The 18,993-nt window shown below is 42.9% G+C and overlaps 1 protein-coding gene across 1 annotated transcript in view; it reads right to left on the bottom strand.

The window, feature by feature from the left end:
• Positions 1-18,993, bottom strand: part of RSPH10B (radial spoke head 10 homolog B) — a 40,245-nt gene that overhangs the window by 6,332 nt on the left and 14,920 nt on the right. Inside the window, exons 12-20 of the mRNA XM_025213108.1 lie at positions 18,563-18,674; positions 16,527-16,606; positions 15,964-16,112; positions 13,452-13,559; positions 12,282-12,455; positions 8,326-8,463; positions 4,087-4,186; positions 1,998-2,135; positions 356-551 (exon numbers count right to left, since the gene is read on the bottom strand). Of these exons, the coding sequence (XP_025068893.1) occupies positions 356-551; positions 1,998-2,135; positions 4,087-4,186; positions 8,326-8,463; positions 12,282-12,455; positions 13,452-13,559; positions 15,964-16,112; positions 16,527-16,606; positions 18,563-18,674 (1,195 nt within the window). The remainder of the gene's footprint in view (positions 1-355; positions 552-1,997; positions 2,136-4,086; positions 4,187-8,325; positions 8,464-12,281; positions 12,456-13,451; positions 13,560-15,963; positions 16,113-16,526; positions 16,607-18,562; positions 18,675-18,993) is intronic.

Here is an 18,993-nt window from a genome sequence, read left to right as displayed (position 1 = left end):
AGTCAAAATATTTTTTATGAGAAGCAAGTCTTATAAGTGTTAGAAAGTATATCTATGAGGAATATACCCATATGTATAGGGGACTAAGAGGTAATCTTATGAAAACACCTTATACTACCTCTCCATTAATTTATCTTCATTTGTTACAGAAGTGAGGGCTAGTTTCCCAATTTAAATTGCAGTGCAACCAGTAATCAGAATGTATTCAAAAGGACTAGCTCCTCTGTAATCTAGGAGTAGAACAGCATGAATTTCCAAGTGAGCAGAGCAAAGCTAACTCCATTTTCATTAAGGTGGTACTTTTGTAAATGGACCTGACTCAGCACAGTGTAAAATAAAAAGACTTAAGACTTACTTTGCTAACTCCTCATCTTTGATTTTCCTCAGTGCTTCTAGTTCAGCCTCCCGTATTTGATTTTCTTTTATTTTTTCTCTCACCACTTGTTCATGCTTGTAGGCAGCAAAGAACGTAGTCACAAAAAAGATATATAGCTGGCTTAGCCAAAAATTGAATTTTTCCTTCTGTTCACTTTCGGCTTTTTCTAGTTTATCTGTAACAATATTTAAATTATAATTGCAGTGTGTCCTCTCTGACACGCGAAGTTGCCAAGTTTGTAGGAGATGTGCTTTCTGTTGCCTAGTATGGAGGGCTACTTGTTGTGGAAAACCTCCATAAACAGTATGGCAATGGCAAAGAAATGGTAGCCTCCTTCCTTTTAGTCTGTAACTGGCTGTCTCTAACCACCATAATGGAGGGGCCATGAGTACAGGCAAAGCAGGTTTCCCCTTTGAACTCTATTGTAGAGGCATTCATCTAGCATTAACATTACTGCTGTAGCAATTTCATATCTGTTTGTCTTGTACACAACACAGAAGAAAGGAAGATCACAGCAGTTAGGTATGCTTGAAATGATGAAGCTCATGCTTGAGGAAGCTCAGCACTGGCTCCTTTAAGATGCAAATCCTGTTCTTCCTTCCTCTAAATCTGTAACTATGTAGGTCCTGGACCAAAGGGAAAAATATAGCAGAAAAGAGGTGGGGATGTGGATCAGTGTCTTTTAAAGTAGTTCTGCTCGGATAGGAAGAGCTTGGTCCAGAACACTAAAAAAAACCATGGGTGGCCTGAGGTCAGTGGTTTTACTGCTGGAATGTAACTCTGACAAGGGTGTCCTCCCTTTTAAAAACAGTTCTAAATAGACACACACAAAAAAGTAAGTTTTTGCATAGAAGTAGAATGAACAGAGCCTGATTTCTTGTGCCAATACACAAAATCCAGTGCAATTAAACAGCAGTCCAATTTTGGATTCTAAACTCACATGCTCCTTTACCCTATCATTGTTCTACTTATTTTAAGAGAAGAGAGAGAATACCATACAGACAGTCACTACACAAAGCTGGAGCTTTTTGCTTCTGTTCTAGCATCTGGAGTTCCTCAGCAGTAAAAGGACTTCCACAGTTATGAAGAACAACAGAAACAAGAATCCCTATAGAGGCAGGGGCTACTGTAGGCAGATGACCACCATGAGGACAAAAAGTGGATGTTTAGATTAAATGCTACATATTGCATGTGCCCTTAACTACCATGTCTTAACTATTATTTACCAGCTGAATTACCTGTGCACTATTGTAGAACTATGCTCTGTAATATGCATTTTCTTACTCCAGGTAATGATGGTAAATAAGGACACACACCGAGTAAGAATGAACATATTCATTTATGCATAAGTTCACAGTGCCCTTTAAAGGAAGGAGTATCATTTTAAAACTGGGGAAACATGGAGGAGGAGAAATCATTACACATCTTATTTTTTAAGTGACTTAATTTCTTTTGAACTAGCTCTCTCCTCTTTTAGATGTTCTTTTACTGCCCTCTTCTGACAATAGCATGAAGGGTTAGAATCTACTATTCAATTAAAATTTAGCAGTTCCTGAGCTGAGTGATTTTTTTTTTTGTATGTTTGTTTAAAACTGGTACCAAATCTTCAAGACTACTTTCCCTGCCAGTTCTTTCATTGGACTGCTGAGAACTTGGCCTTTTTCTGTCTCCAAAATGGGCAACGACTGTACTAATATTTCATCTTTGTCATCTGTAGATTGTAGGTGTGCTGTGCTGGAGGAGAAGGAGCTGTTTAGTGCTGCAGGGAAGAAAATATTTTCAGACTACTGAGTCATTTAACATGTTAACTTTTTATGTCTCCATATTAAGCAACTATAAATTGTTACCTGTCATTCCAGCACAGTGCTGCAGTTTGCATATAGCTTTGCCCCAGTAAAAAAAAGCTAATTTTGCTGAATGGGTTTCACTCCTGCAGAGATGGGTGAGGTTTGAGAAGGAATGTTTCAGCCTAATATTGTCTCTTTTACCATGGGCAATTTTATCATTAATCATTACATTTAAAAATGTAACTCATAAGCACAAGGTTTCAGCTGTATGGCTGTCATAAAATGAACTAACAACAATATAGTACAGTAATCAGCAGACAGAAGAAAATCATTTAGGGTGATTAGCTGCAGCACGGATTGAAACTTGTATAACATCCGAGCGTTCTATTGCAAAAGACCTCACCAATACATCTCTACTAAGGTCAGCAGGTGATATAAATTGTAAGTAACCCATCTCCTTTTGCATTAGGCATCTGTGGTTTTGAGAACCCTCTGAAAGTTGCTATACAAACAAAATGAACATAAAATTAAGACTTATCTACCATTCTCTACTGCTGCAAACATTAAAAAAAAAAAAAAAAAAAATCAAGAAAAACACTTGTTAGGCTAACACTGACATCCACCCCCCTCATCAAAGAGACACAAAACATCCATCCTATCTGACTACTTCTTCCACAATAAAATACCTTTGAACCCCCCACATCCAGCCCTTGGCATACCCAATTTTAACTTTCACCCAACTACATCAATCTTTGATCAATGTACATTTATTAGTGAATGACTATCATTACCTTAAAATTCTTAAGATCAGTGTTAGGTGTGCACGTGCAAGCATGATTTAGAGGGAAGAGCTGTGTATGATGAACAATACTGTGTTCAAAGCAAAAAAGGAGAGGAGTCTGTGAATGCAGCTGGTGCCAAGGTGTGGCTTGAGGCTGGCCCAAGATTAATGGTCCCAATTAACTGCTCATTCCGTGTTTTTTTAGTGATTGAACTGGGGAAGAGAATGAAAGATGTAGAAGATGGCTATGTTGAGTAGCACTTCATTGCAACAAGGACATCCTGCAGTGGCCTGGGAGAAGTGTAGAACAGAGAATGCTGTGACTGGCTTCAAATCCTACTTGGCGCTTGCAGAGCTAAGTTCTGCAGGAGAATCCACTGTTGCCCTTTGGGCAAGCTCAGGACACCAGGGCTCCATGGAACACCACAGCAGTTAATTAGTGAAACTGCAGGGGACTGCTGCTGTCTCTTTATAGCACTAAAGTGTTTCTCAAGCTCACCTGCATATGAATAATTCTCTTCCCTGCAAACTACTGACCATTTTTCCAGGCCCTTTTCCCCTTAAGTAGTCATTTATCCTCCCAGTCAACACCTATTCCTCAGCTCCAACCAAGTTAACAATGGGCTGGAAAACTGAGCTGACCATGTGGCCTGCCTGCTCACCTGTTCTAGTCCTGTCCTCCTGTGCCCAAACACACAAAGCAGAAGTGTCCCCAAAAGCATCTACAGGGACAGCGAAAGTTGCACAACTGTTTTAATTGAGTTGGTGTCTGACAAGGTTAGCTAAGATGGGGAATGAACTGCTGTGGCTGGTCACACACTTAAGCTCTGATCTGAAAAACAGACTTCCCCAAGAACGAGGGAAGGGATTCTGAAACAAGACAAATGGAGTGCAGAAATAAACTCAGTTTCAAGCTTGGCCATGATTGCAATGGCACAGACGTATGGAGATGAAGTGTTAAATGAAGTGATTTAAGATCTGTGTTAAGTGTAAAACTAAATGCTGCCTTCACTCCATAATCAAGATACATTCAACTGTACAAATGCTGAGCTATATTTTTAACTCGGTGGTTCTAGTGAGAGCCATATGCTCACTTTCCTACCTGTTGTTCTAGATGCTAACTGCTACACAATAGTACTCACCAGCATAAGATGCTTGAATAAATGAACCTCTTTCTTTCTCATTTAGCTTCTGAGTCTGCGGAGAAGTTTTACATTCAGATGTAGAGTCCTTAGACTTAAGCTAGCATTGAAAAGAAAAAGGGAATTGCTTCAGAAGTTGTGCCTCCCTCTACCCCAGTGCATTTTGAATCGTGTCTGCTACTACATTAGAGGACAAGAAACTCCCACAAAAGCAGATTCTGCACTTGTGCCTGCTATAATATATATTTTCCAATCCTTGGCATCTGCCAGTGTTTGACATTTTCAAAGGTTTGCACAAACATTAGCTCCTCAATCATAGCAGTATCACTGTGATACCATTTAGGGATATAAGATTACATCTGTTTCACAGCAGGAGGAATAGAGGCACAGACAGAGAAAGTCCCAAGTTAGAAACTGGCTCTTGTGCAAACAGTGAAACTCGCAGTACCCCCCAGGAGCTTCATAGAAGTTGGAGAATTTGGGCCTGTGACTAGTCCAAGAACATACTGTGAGACAGCAACAGAGGCAGGATGAGAACATGGAACTGCCTGGTTCCTAGCCCTTTGTTCAGTACATTAACTCATGTTACCTGCCCAAGTATCCATCTACAGCAGGAGCAGGCAATTATTTTGGCCAGAGGACCACTTGGGGAGTTTTAGTGAGCTGTTGAGCACCAGGCCAGCACCCTCCCCCTTGCAACAGCTCTAAGTGGCTCCCAGGCATGGCCAGCTGACTAGGATGGAGCCACAGACAGGCAGGGAGTAGCATCCAGGAGTGGGATGGGCAGGCAGGGCCAGGGCTGGGACTGGGATTGGGATTGCTGGGTGGAGACAGTGTGGGACTAGGGCCTGGAACAGAGTCATGATCTGCTTCCTACACATCCCTGTGATGGGAGCCAGTTCCACAGGCAGGGACATGCAGGGAGTGGATTGTAGCTGCCCTCGAGACCAGCCAGGGCCTGCACAGGCAGGGCACACAGCTGGGAGGATGGGATGGAGTTGCGGGTAGGCAGGGAGCCCCGTCTGGGAATGGGATCGGGATTGCAGGGTTGTGACAGCGCAGGGCCAGGGCCGGGGGCAGAGCCATGATCCGCTCCTTGCATGCCCCTACCTGCAGAACCGGTACCCATGAAAGGAAAATGTAGGCAGATCGCAGCCCAGCACCATGTCATCACTGCCACAAGATCCCAATCCCTATCTCCAGCCCTGCCCCCAACCGTCCTGCTCTTGGACATGACTCCCTGTCTGCCCGCAGCCCCATTCCAGCCACCTAGCCATGCATCTTGCCTGTGTGGGTCCCAGCCAGTCTCCATGGAGACCCTGTCCACTCCATCTGGCAGTCCTGGTTGTGGGTACGGGGTGGATGGGCCAGGGTGCCCAGCCAGCGGGGCTGGAGCTGAGGCTTGGCAGCGGCAGCCAGAAGGAGCCACCACTGGGGCAGCTGGGAAATGGAGTCTCGGTACTACACTTCCCCAGCCCCACTGCATGGCCAAAGACGGCAAGACTAGCTACACACCTCTCAGGCTGCCCCCTGCACTTGGGCCAGGTGGGGCCAAGGGACCTGCTGTGGGCCAGATGAAATGCTTTGGTGGGCTGGATTCAGCCTGTGGGCTATATTTTGCCCACCCCTGATCTACAGTAACAGTGAACAAGCTTTTGAGCCACAGGCTTTCAGAAGACAACTACCTTGCTCCTCAGAGCTCTGCTGAATATAAAGAGGGTCTTGTCATGCACATCCTTCTATGGCAGCTAGCATTAGTCTTCCCATCTTATTGAAATTGCAGTGAATCTTTACTACTGACTATATTAATTAGTGGAAGAAAGTGCTAGCCCAAACAACTGCACAAATACAGCTGTAAAGAGAGAAGTTAATGGAGAATGTGAAAAGAGAAAACGAATACAGGCCTGTGATCCTCCTCCTTTCACGATTCATCCTATGCAGCCTTACACTATTGTGTCCTCTGACATGTGCCCATAAAATGACATTCTACTTCTCATCCCTAAATGCTCAATATCAGATACTATGTGATAAAAGCCAGAACTCCACATTTCTCCTGGGATCTGAAACTCAAATTAATCTAAAAAAGCTAAATCATTATTGCATGCTCTTTCATACTTCTTTGTGAAAACACTTGAAAGATGTTATAGACCAGCTTCTGCCCCCACTTATATCAGCGCGACATCACTGGACAGAGCTTTGCAAAGGCAGAGTTGCAAAGGTTCCTGTTAGCAGAATTTGACCCTGCAGTTTTGTGATGAGATTCTGCAGTTCTTCTTGTGTGAGGATGGACATATTCCAGGCTGCTCTTATCCAGTTCTATTAACTTGGTAACATTAACAGGAAGAAAGAATAGTTAAAGCTTATCTTCATTCCAAAGTAAACAGATGAGATGCAAAATATACAAAGGAACTTGTTTTCAGAAACAAAACATACTGAAAATACGGCATGTTCTATCAGATACAACAAAACAGGAACACCTTCTCTTTCTCCAGTTCCTAACTTTTCCCAGTCTCCCCCAGCAACTAAAGACGGACTCCCCAGTGTCCTGCTGTTCCCAGCTATAAGGCTGCTGGCAGCTGTTAAGGCAGTCATGCAGCTGGGGTCCGAGGAATCCTATGCTCCATTCCCCAGACCATGCAGATGTGCATGGCAGGTCACACAATTCTGGGAACAGGTCATAACATTTCTCAAACCCCAGTTGAATGAATGCTAGCTGCCAGCAGAGGGAGGCATCTGCAGATGGGGATTGAGAAACTCCCTGTTCTCCAGCTGTACCCCTCCCACACACGGAAGCAGCAGTTGGGAGCCAAGAGCTCAGTGTTCCTCAGGTACTGCTTTCATGGGTGTTTGGGAACATAAAGCAAGTAAGCAACTGGGGCTCGCAACTGCACATTCACTTTGTAAAGTTCCAGGGTGCAGTGAGCCAAACACTGGGGAGCCTTACCCTCATAGTGTTCTCGGCTTTTAAAAAGCATGCATGCACCTGGGAGCCATGGCTGAATGCCTGCCTGCTTTTCTGAGTTCCCTGGGTGCCATAAGTCTGACATTGGTAGAAGCTCCTCAATGTCAGACTCATGGCACCCCCCCATGATGCAGTTGGGGATGGGGGGAGCCCCCTCCATGCCCCAATGCATGTGTAGGGTGCATCTTTGAACTAGCCTGTGCAGCTGGGGATGGGAGAAGCTGCTCATCCTCACCTGTGCATCTATTTTTAAAGAGCTGCCCAGCATCCCCTGGGATAGATCAGCAGGCAGCCAGGTCTGGGGGCAGCCTCTGGGACCTGGAGCTGCCCCCAGACCTATCCTGCCAACTGGGCAAGTGGCAACTTTGTCCCAGACCCCAGTGCTGAATCCTGATAAGCATTGGAATCCAACCCTGGTTGGCCCCAGCCCTGGTTCAGACCCAGGGCTGTCCCCTGTCTGACCCTGAGGATCAGGAAGGGCTGTGCACCAGGCCCTGGAGCTGCTTCATGTTCTGAGGCTTGCTGGGACCAAACACCTTAAAAGAACATTAAAGAGTAGGGGCTGCAGAGCAAGGCTCTTTAAGTTGCCAGGTCCTGGCAAGCCCATATCCCAAGGCTGACAATCATTAACTGTTAGTTTTGGGACGAGGGCAGCACTCAGACAAGTTCTAAACCTGGGACTGCCCATTTTCTAATGTCAACAATCAGCTTGTTGACATCCAGATGCTGGGTCATGCCACACATTCCATTTATGGTGCCATATAAACCAGCTACAAAGATATTACACATTTTGAGGAATGTCTTTGTGATTGCTTTCACATTTTGTGGCACCATAAATGTGATGAATGTGTGGCACATTTCTATTTATGGCAATATTAGCTTATTCATCATGCCAGAAATGTAATGCGCCAACTCCCAAAGGTGCAGCTATTGCATAATTCTTTATGGTCTCTTTCCAGCTTTAGACAGAATATCAAACGTACAAGGGAAAGCAAAATACTAAGCAGAAGGAGTTAGGGAAAAATACTATGTTTAAATGTGTATGCATGCATAAGTATGTATTATACAGTAACAGTAGTTAACTTTCATCCTATTGCAATTAATGGCAAAGTACAACAATTTCACTGTGGCCAGCTTTTTCCCCAAACACATTTCAGACTGTTACTACATGAGACTTAACACAAGAGGAAAAGCTGCTGCCCCCCAGTTCAGACTCTAACATAGCAGAAATGATGGCCCCTCCCCCTTCTCTTTTGCAAAGCACTTGATTTACAGACCTCAGGTTTCTTTATCTTGTTAGAGTTTGATGACTCGGCAATCTTGCTTGAAGATGGCATCGTACCAATACAGAAATGACTTGCCTCAGAAGCTTCACGGTTTGTGTCAGCGCTGATCGTACTTCTGCTATGAATGGACTAATGCAAAAATACACAGAAGTGTTTGTGTCTATAACAGCAAAAATCAAAGTCAAACCACTCACTTCCACCAGTTGATTTAAACCTTCTGCATACCAAAGTATCAAGTGCCTGGCTAATGAAAGCAATAAACTTTTCTATGTCTAAAGTAGTTTTTCCAACAGGTTATTTCATATATAGTGGAGACTCTTTACAATGAGGTCATTTTTCATAGCATTATCTGAAAGTAGCCTTGTAGGTTCCATATTCACTGAAACCCACTGGCTCTAAAATCGGCCCAGTTTACAGGTTAAAAAGGTCTTTTATTTGGGCTCTTAAGCTACCAACATTTTCAAACTCTGTCAGGACTCTGAGATGCAGGGTGGGTTCTTCTAATCTCATGCAGCATTCCCAAGACTAACCATTCTGCATGCCAAAGGATGCCTTCTGCTGCCTCTCTGCTGTCAGCACCTTTGCACAGTTGTCTCTGAAAGCATCATTTGGTCAGCTCTATCTTATTAATAAGTTAAGAAAGATGGAAAGCACCCATTTGATGACCAGGAGCAAGAGAGTCATTGAATGTAGAACTCATAACACCATTTTTACAAGCACAGTTTTCAGAACTGTACTCTAAGCATGGAAACTTCACAACACGAAGAAGGCAAACCCAACATCGACATATATTTTCTAAGCCTATGCAAGAAACACAACATCATTCCCAGAGGAGTGAACATCTACAATCCTCTGACTACTACACACAGCTCCAAATATGCTTCACAGTTATGCAGAACTTCAGAAAAACTTATCATCTCCTTCACATAACCTACTCCAAAAAGAGATTGACTCAAGAAGAAAATCAATACATAATACAAAAACTTAAAGAGATAGATCCAAATATCTTCCCAAACATTATACAACAAATACAAAAAGACTACCAAAGATTTTTTACAACATCCATCCAACATAAAAAGAAGAAATGGAACCAATTTCCACAGGAACAGCTTTCCCAGCCACTAAACAACCAGCAGAAAAACAACACCAATACTGTACATCATTCCAACCTCAGACCCAATGAAGCTGAAGGAACCAATCAGCTCTCAACTATCATCACTCTCTCCATGCACACCCTTACCAAAGCTGACCATTCTGTCCTCTCTAAAAGGCCTTAATTTCTGTCTGGAAAAATACCCTAATAAGATACTACAATGTAGAACTAGAAGAATTTTTCTCAACGCCTGTGTCTCAAGGAATATTTCCATAACCAAAATTAATCCACTGTCAACAAGACTTCATCCTGTGACAACATCAAGGAAAAGATTAACAACAAAAAATCCAAAGAAACCATCAGATTGGACACCTCACAGTGGATGAAATTCAAACCTCAACCGGTATATTGTTCATTCTTTCCCTGGAGCAGTCAATGAAATAATCAACAAACACCACTATAACAACCTCTCACTTTCAGAGAGAAGGGCCACAGAATCTCTAAGAACCATCACCAAATAGAAATAAAACCAGCAAATAGAGGAGGAGCCATGAGTGACTGGTGCCTCCTGAATCTGGGGGGGCACCTGCAGAAGCCACCAACAGTGGCGGCCCTGTCAGGGGGGGCACCAGCCCTGCCAACAGCGTTGGTGTCAGCCATCAGGGGAGCACCGTCCCCGTCAGGGGGGGCAGGTGCACCCCCATGCACCCCTTACCAGTTGCCTATGGGAGGAGCTATAGTTATCCTTAACTATGAAGACCACATAAAAGCAGCCAAGAGACAACTCTGACACCACCTACTATGAAAAACAGGAGAAGAGCCAACTCCCCTTTTCACCTTAAAAAACTCAAAACCACCATCACATCATTTCCAACTGAACTACAAGAAAAACTATAGAACTGGGATCCCCCCCACTACCTAACCCTGGGACTTTTTACATGCTCCCTAAAATCCACAAACAAAAAAACCCAGGCAGACCTATAATATGCAACCATGGAACCCTAAATGAGGAAATATCGGCTTTCATCAAATCCATCCTAAAACCTCTTGTCACCCAAAGAGTGAGTTTTGTCCAAGATACAACAGACTTTCTACAAAAACTTAAAAACATAGATCACTTTCCCAGCAATACCATCCTAGCCACCATGGATGTTACCAGCTTATATACCAACATCCCACACCAGGATAGCATCCAAGCTTGCCTTGCATATCTACAAGCGCAAGATTACAACTGAAAGAATACAGACCTAAAGATATTACTGAACTTACACACTTCATCCTCACATACAACAACTTCACTTTCAATAACCAACAATTCCTCCAGGCTGTGGGCACAGCTGTGGGCACCAAAATGGCCCTCCAAAAAGCCAACCTTTTAAATGGCCCACCTGGAAGAATTCCTCAAGAGCTGCACCATCAAACCCATGCTATACCTAAGATGTATAGATGATATCTTCATCATTTAGGCCATATTTTGCTCACCCCTGCCCTAAACACACCACAAAAGCTGTAATATATAGCCAAGTCTTCCAATACCACCGAATTTGCAGAGAATACCCAATCACAAACCTCACAAATCTCAAAAGGGCATTCATCCAACAAGCACATTCCTCCAGAGAGAGAGAGAGAGAGAGAGAGATCATACTTTTGAAAGGGCCACCAGGATACCATGTGAAGTACTGCTGCAGTACAAAAAGAAAATCCCCGCGAATCACACATCATTGGTGACATACCATTCTTCCCGGGAACCTATATGGAAAATCCTCAAACAACTGGAACCCATACTAGAAAACGCCTCAATTCTCAAAGAGATCTTTCCAGAACCACCCATTCTAGCCTTTAAACAAGCACTCAGTCTCACCAACCACATCACCAGAAGCAAACTTCCTATGACCCAAAGCACACCAGATGGATCCAGACCATGCCAGAGCAAGAAATGTAAAACCTTCCCAACACATTTCCACCACTCCCACAATAACTACACCTGCACCTCCAGAAATATAATCTAATCTCATCCAGTGCACTAAATGCCCAGATGGAAAATATGTAGAAACCAAATAACTGTGTACCAGAATGAACGCACACCAAAAATCTATCAAAGACAAAAACACCCAATTACCTGTAGGTGCACACTTCTCACAAGATAACCACTCTCTCTCCAATCTCTCAGTTCTAATCCTCAAAGGGAATTTACAAAACACCTTTTATAGATGAACCTACAAACTTCACTTCATAAATCTAATGGATACAAAAAATCATGGACTAAATGTAGACATTGGATTTACGGCACATTATAACCTGCCTGCCATCTGATAACCCCAGGTAACCTGTCTGCATTTTACCAACTACGTTCTATCACCAGTTCTATATTCCTCCTGCCCCTCCCTGTCTCTCATCTATTGCCTCCCATTCCCTCAGATCCTCACTGCCATGTATTTGCATTTTTACAGACCTGTTTTTGCATATTGACTTCTATTCTACCTAGAAGAGCACACAAACACCAACAAACTCTCCCTATCCCTGAAGAAGGGCGTTTGTGCCTGAAAGCTTTTAAAGAACAAATTTTTCCAAGTATTTAGTTGGTCTAATAAAAGATATATCGCATCTACCCAAAGAACTACTCTAAGCAAGGCACTCATCTGTTGTCACATCACTTCCTCCACTCTATCAAAAATGTCCATCCACTTGTCTTCTTCCCACACAAACACTTGCACATTTTTCCATGAAGCCATGAAAAGTAGACATCTAAATCTGTTTCTATGGAACTAGAACAATTGCAGAAATTACAGAAATCTGTGGGTATAGTAATAACAGCAGTTATAACATAGCTTACTTCGTCCTGTACCCATCTTACCCGATGTGAGAGGCATTCTGGGTGCTGAGCTGTATGCTTGACTCCTGAGTAATCCTCACTCCTACAACTGCTTCTTTTCTGACTGACATGTTCTACTTGCTGCTTAATCATATCACTGGTAACATATAACAGTGCACAATCCAGGAGAGCTTCAAAGAATTCAAGAAAAACCAACTAGAGTGAAACAAACAAAGAAAATATTTAATCTCTGAACATAGTCAAAGTCTAGTTGATCAAAATTACTAAATCCTGTTTTCAGATTATACAATATTTCACATGATATAAACTAAATTAAAATACTATACTGCATTATCTCCCTGGCTAAGTTTTCACTACTCCTGATATTAAAGCTCAAGAATCTCCCTCTCCCTAACGGGCTGCAAGATAACTAGTATTGTCATTTGGCTCGCATAGGTTTTGGCTGACCATGAATCATTACATACAATGCTGCTACATCATAACAATGGCCAGGTAATGGATTCTTCTCTTTGCTTGGTAATAAATGCACTTGTTTCAACCATGCTATCAAATACAGATATTAAAAGACAAGCTCAGTTACATTATTTATAAGAGATTTCTACTATGTGAAAATTAATTTTTAGGGGTAAAATTTAGCCTCCCTAGACAAAGCCCAAGGGCAATTTTTGTAGGGACTGATGGAATGAAATCAGAGGCTGGATGTAAGGAAGTCCTTCTGTACTTTAGCCTATGGGCTGGGAAATAGGCTCCTTCATTTCATGCCCCCTCTTCATGCATTCTGGGACCCGTACCCATGCAGATCTGGGGGCCCACAGCTGTCCTAACGCCTCCAATATGTCCAGAACCGCTGAGACCTCCTCCCCACTTTGCAGTTCCCCCCTTAGAAATTAATGGTTGCAAAGGGTCTTCCACTGTCCTGGATGAATATCACTGTATGTTGTACTTTAAAAGAATATTCTTAATACTTGCTGAACAATCCTAGGATTTAGAGAATGTACCCTGGAAGTCAGAAGGCCACAATAACAAGCACACCATGGAACAATAAGAAGTATATAAGCTCAAAAAACTATATGATGAAGTAAAAACAAAGATCTACTGTTTGCTGGCAGCTTCTAAAAATAACACTAAAAGGTTTCTGTAGCAATTGTCTTTTCATCCTCTGAAATAATGAATATTTCTTTCCTTTCATACCTCATGCTCCAAGTTGCTGTCATCTCTGTCACGTACAAAAGGATTTTCCTTTGCCAGTATTTCCACAACTTTTGGAGAAGTTAATTGTTTGCTTAGAATATTTAAATCCTGTACATAAAACATATTATTAGGACCCAAGATATTTATAACACAGGCCAGTTCTGGCTTCTCTTTGAAATCAGTGTCAAAATGTCAGTAGATTTCAGGGGAAGCAAAACTTGGCCCCTCACAAGGTAATCCATGATATATACAAGGTGAATTGGTCCCCAATTCCTCACTGGGAATGTTGCCATCGACTTCAGGGCTACACTCATACTCACATAGTATGCTAAACAGAGACGTTAGGAACATTTATGGATTAGCTATGTTCCCCATCAACCAATAACTTACAAGGGGACAAGATCTGTGGGCTGGACCCAACCCATGGACCAGCACTGCACCACAGGTATGCAACATGCCTTGGTTGGGCCTGATCAGACTCAGGGGCAGCACCAGGGGCCAGATGGTGAGGCTCCAAGGGCCGTATGCTTGACATCCCTGTACTAAACCAACAGAGTGGGGTTTATTTGAATGCATTTCCCACAGGAAAGCAGAGGAAACCTACCAGCAAGCAGCACGTCTAGAGGTAAGCTGGCTGTGATTTTAAAATCAACAGGAGCTGATCCAAGAACTCTTGATATAAAAGGAGCTCCTTCTAAAGGAATTCAATGTGCTTTCAATAAGCTCCTGTAACAAGGACTGAGTCCCGGCGGGGAGGGTGGGGGCGGCCATGATGACCCCTAGTGACCACACAGCTCTTGCTGTGCTCTGGCTCCCTGGGTACTCTCCTCTTTTTCCCCTCCTGCCATGCCTTGATGTAATTGGTAACAAGGGAGGCTGTCCCCAGTCCCGAGATTGAGCCCCTGTACATCTCTTGCCTAGCAGCTCTCTCTCAGATCTGGGTCCCAAATCCTGTACCTTGAATGTTAAGTGAGCCCTCCCGGCTCATCCATGCCCTAGAGCACCTGTTACCTTAAGGCTATTTGTGCCCTCTGACCTCCCCTACAGCTATGCCCAGGCCTCACAAGTGTAACCCATTAATCATTTCAACAGGCACTTAGCCCCAGTCCCATATCAGGCCTCCTTAGGCCTCTACACCCTTGTTAGGGCCTCAGCTTTTCTGGCCATCACCCTTTTTCTCTAGCTGTACCCTTTAGCCCAGGCCCACCATGCTGGACCTGGCTTCTAGGCTCCAGCCTCCTGTCTCACTCTCTCAGGCTCTTGTCTCTTCCCCTCTTTGGACTGTGGGCCCCTGGCCCCAGCCTATGCCCCTCTTTGGGCTGTGGCCTTAACCTTCTTGGCCTCAGGCTGACTCTCCTGTCTCTCTCCCTCAGGTTTTGGTCTCAGCCACCGCCTGTCCGTGCCTTGAGCCCAGCTCCTGGCAGGGCTCGAAGCTGCTACAAGCCTCTCAGACACTGCTGGGATCTCCTCCACCCCTGACAGTTCCAACCCAAACTGCTGGCTTAAAATTATAACAAAAGAATAAGCCCTCCAGGTATAACACAACCTCCCCCCTACACATACTGGGCCTGAACATAAATCTCAGCTCGCTGGCTGTATAAGCAAACCTCTCTTTTACACAGGGTCATATTCCCCTTTAAAGTATCAGTGCCTTTCTAGCAGTTCTCAGAGCAGCTCTGGTGTCAGACGGGCACTGCCCTGTAGCGTTCCTACTTGGTTGTAAGCTTTCTCCTGCAGCGTCCAACTGCTGCCCTGGCTCAGGCTGTGGGCTTATATATTCCTCAAGCCCTGCCCCTTTTTGGTCAGGTGACTCTGCTGCCACACAGGGGTTTACATTCTGGACCTAATGAACCAACTCCTTTGCTTTGCTGCTGTTTAACTGTTGTTTGCAGCTCTGGACTACTAAGCAGCCTAGATGTCTTCCCCCTTCTCCTTATTGCTGGCAGCTGGTTACAAGTCTGCCTTTTCCTTAACAGTTAGTCAGCTTACCCTGCTGCGGTTTTCTCTTAAAGTAACAGGAGTCTGCTAGCTCCCTGTTACAGCCCTAAATTCCAGAGCAGTTTAATCAAACTTAACATTAAAACGTTTTATAAACTAACATTCAATAAAATATTTTTTAAATTCTGGATTTATGAATCTTGACTACAACAAATGTTACAGTTTAAGCACAAGGATTAAAATGTCAAAATAATTTAATGGCCAAACAAAAATTGCTAGTAAAAATCATTATATTAATTTAAAAATATACTTGAAATTAACCTAAAGCATCCAGAAACAGAAACAGAAAGGGATTTTAGAGTTTGATCCGGCAAAAAGTTAAGTATGTAAGGAACTTACTCAAAAGAAGTCATCCCTTTGAAATCAATGGGACAAGTCAGGACGACAAGTAAGTTCATTCACTAAAGTATCTGCAGGGTCAAGCCCTTAGGAGAAACCATTTAAAATCGCTATTGCAAGCAGGATAAATAAGTGAGCACTTAAAAACACAAATAAAAGCATGTAATTTGTTTACTTTCAACATCCAGAGGAAGTGTCTCATCTTCATTGTGGGTTCATGAGGAGGTCTAATGCTTGGTCTGCAAAAGGCTCCGTATATCTCCCAGCATTTATCAATGTAATTAATGGCAGAGGCAGTGTGTTGTTGTTTGTGAAATAAAATGCCTGTAGAAGGGAAGTGGAATAAGACAAAAGTTAAAATGTTGGTGGTTTTGGTTGTAGCTGTGTTGGTCTAAGGCAGGGGCGGGCAATTATTTCAGGCAGAGGGCCACTTACTGAGGTTTGGCAAGCCATTGAGGGCCACATGACAGGCAGCCAGGGGCAAATAAATATTAATTTTCTAAATTTTTTAGGGACCCTGCGAGCCAGATAGAATGGTCTGGTGGGCCCATGGGCTGCATTTTGCCCACCCCTGATCTACGGACATAGGCAGACAAGGTTCTTCGAGTAGATGTGATATCTTTTATTAAACCAACATCTGCTCTAAGAACCTTGCTTGCCAAAGTTAAAATGTAGTTTTCATGTAGTTATTACACTAATGGTAATGAATTCTGTATAACAAAGAAAAGTGGTACTTACCTTGAACATGACAGGCATTGGGAATAATGTTCTTGGACATCATCTTTGAGAAACACTTGAACAGATACGGTCCTTTATCGCTACAATTAATACAAAGTGTTATATTACACTGTCAATCGGTGCAGAAAAGTACCAGCAAAAATTGCCTGATTGGATGTTTATCCAGTAAAAGTTATGTTATGTTATCCCATTGTGTATCTCTGAGAGGACAAACTATGTTTATTAATCTCAAGAACAAAAGTATTAGGTATCTTTTATATGTATTATACAGGTACTAGGTGGGATTTTCAAAAAATACCTAAGTGTCCAAGGAAATGTCTATGCTATTATTTAAAGTCAACCCTGAGGATTACTCTTAAATAGCCTTAACTACATGAGCCACCCTTCCCTGTCAATATTACCTATACTAGCACAACTGAACAGCAAACACAGCAGATGCCATGCAAGGATTCAGTCTGCCTATTACTAGTCTCTCTTGTGCTAAGCTCCGATTATAGGCAGTCAAGACAAGAAGTGGGGTACAGACGGCCCAGAAGTCACCTACCAGTAGACTTCCTATACTAGGCTCTGCAGTACTTGAATGAACAATGAACACACGGTGAGGGGAAGAGTAGTGCTACAGGGAGGTTCAGTGTCAGTTCTGATTCTCCAAAAAAACTTCTGAGGAGTGAGCTAAAGGGATGGTCAGAGGGTTTGGACTAGAGCGCAGGTTTGAAAGTGGCTCTAGATAATGTCGCATAAGGTTTTATGGAAACTTAAATTGTATGTAAAATATAGCAATGCAAAATAAGTGCAGCTCCCAGCTGTAACTTAAAATGATTTTTGCAAAGCGTTCTGAGTTACAATGTTACCCCAGACCAAACAGAAGTTCAGTGTTGGTTCCAGGTGGGAGGGGAATCTAGCTGAGGGCTGGGAGCCTGCAGCCAGGTTTGTACAGCAATGGCCAGGGCTCTCTGCCAGCACCCATTATTTTCAGAAAGGGAGGGAGGAAAGGCAGCGGAGGGAGCTCATTCTTGGGGCTCTCCAGTCAGTGCTGAAAGATGGGGTGCATGAATTGGAGCCCCCCCACCTTGGGGGGGAGCCCCAAAACACCCATCCCCACCCTCCAGGAGGGGCTGAAAAAAACCCCAGACTGAACTCCCTCCACTCCCTTTCCAAAACCATCAATAAGCTAGGAATTTCAGATTTTTTTTTCATTGTGGTCACTGTTTTTTTGGTGGTATTGATGCACATTGAAAGATTTAATGTGATAAACCCTATAGATTAAAGTTACAGGGATAAATAGTATACAAAGGGTCACTGCTTTACAATCAGAATCTCTAATTCTGAGGACATCCTTAACACTTTATTTGAATCCACACTCACTATTGCTTGAACTGCCAGATTAATTGTACTGTTAAAAGTGATATGTTGTTCATGACTGTTTGCTTTTCTTTACAGGTCTACAGAACTTCTAAAAGCTATTAAAATACAAATTTTCAGAGTTGTCTCCTTTCCCCTGAATATATTTTGTATAAGGAAATAAATGTAAGTTTTTATACAATTACACATTAAAAAGCATTACCGATTAGCCAAAAGCACCCCCATACTGATGCTGTTCGAGACTTTATCCTACTATTGCTTTACCAAAATCTGCACTCCACAAGCCTTGAGAGTAAGAATCTTTAGATTATTTGTAGAACTCTGTATTGCAAGCCCAAACACCACCAGTCAATATTAATTTGAAACAAACATGCTTGCCAAGGACACACTGTAAACAAGTCAATACTAGTAGAAATCAGAAGGGGATTATTTCCTGAAAAATTCAGAATCAATCTACTCAGCAGGATTCTGTGAATAGAATATCACCACAAAAAGGAGAAAGAAAAAGAAGAAAGAGAAAGGACAGAAAAAGAAGAGGGGTCAGAAAAAGAAGATGGGTCAAGGAAGTAAAAACAGTGATCATGCTCATCCTGAGACAGGCTACCCTCTAGTAATTACATAATAGCTAACTACTGAAACTCAAACAATTCTCACTATAAAAAAAAGCAACTTACTCATGCTCTTTGTGATAGATATGAAATGCTAGATGAATAAGGTAAGATAAAAATGTTCTCAGCAGCAATGTCTCATATGGAGAATGCAACTCCTCAGGTGGTACTTTATCTCCTGAAACAGAAGGGAAAAAATGAAGGCAAGAATCCTTACTGTCATCGCTAACTGAATCACTTTCATCTACAAATACTAAAATTATATCATATATCCCTATGGCCCTCTCCCAGCATCCTATGACCTGCCATATTGATACAGCATCCTGAGAAGAAAGAGCAGAAGTGGCATTACTGCCAAATAAGCCAGCCAACAGGGAATCACCAGGCTCATTAGAAAGCAAAAAGCTTATTAATGCTTTTCTAGCCTTCGGCAAGGGGTGTGTGTGTGTGTGTGTGTGTGTGTGTGTGTGTGTGTGTGGGTTTCCGGCCCCGCCGGC

The sequence above is a fragment of the Alligator sinensis genome, unplaced genomic scaffold (genome assembly GCF_000455745.1).
Source record: "Alligator sinensis unplaced genomic scaffold, ASM45574v1 scaffold990_1, whole genome shotgun sequence".
NCBI classification, from domain to species: domain Eukaryota; kingdom Metazoa; phylum Chordata; order Crocodylia; family Alligatoridae; genus Alligator; species Alligator sinensis.
Note: the sequence above shows the minus strand (reverse complement) of the source record. Positions and strands in the feature narration are given on the sequence as shown.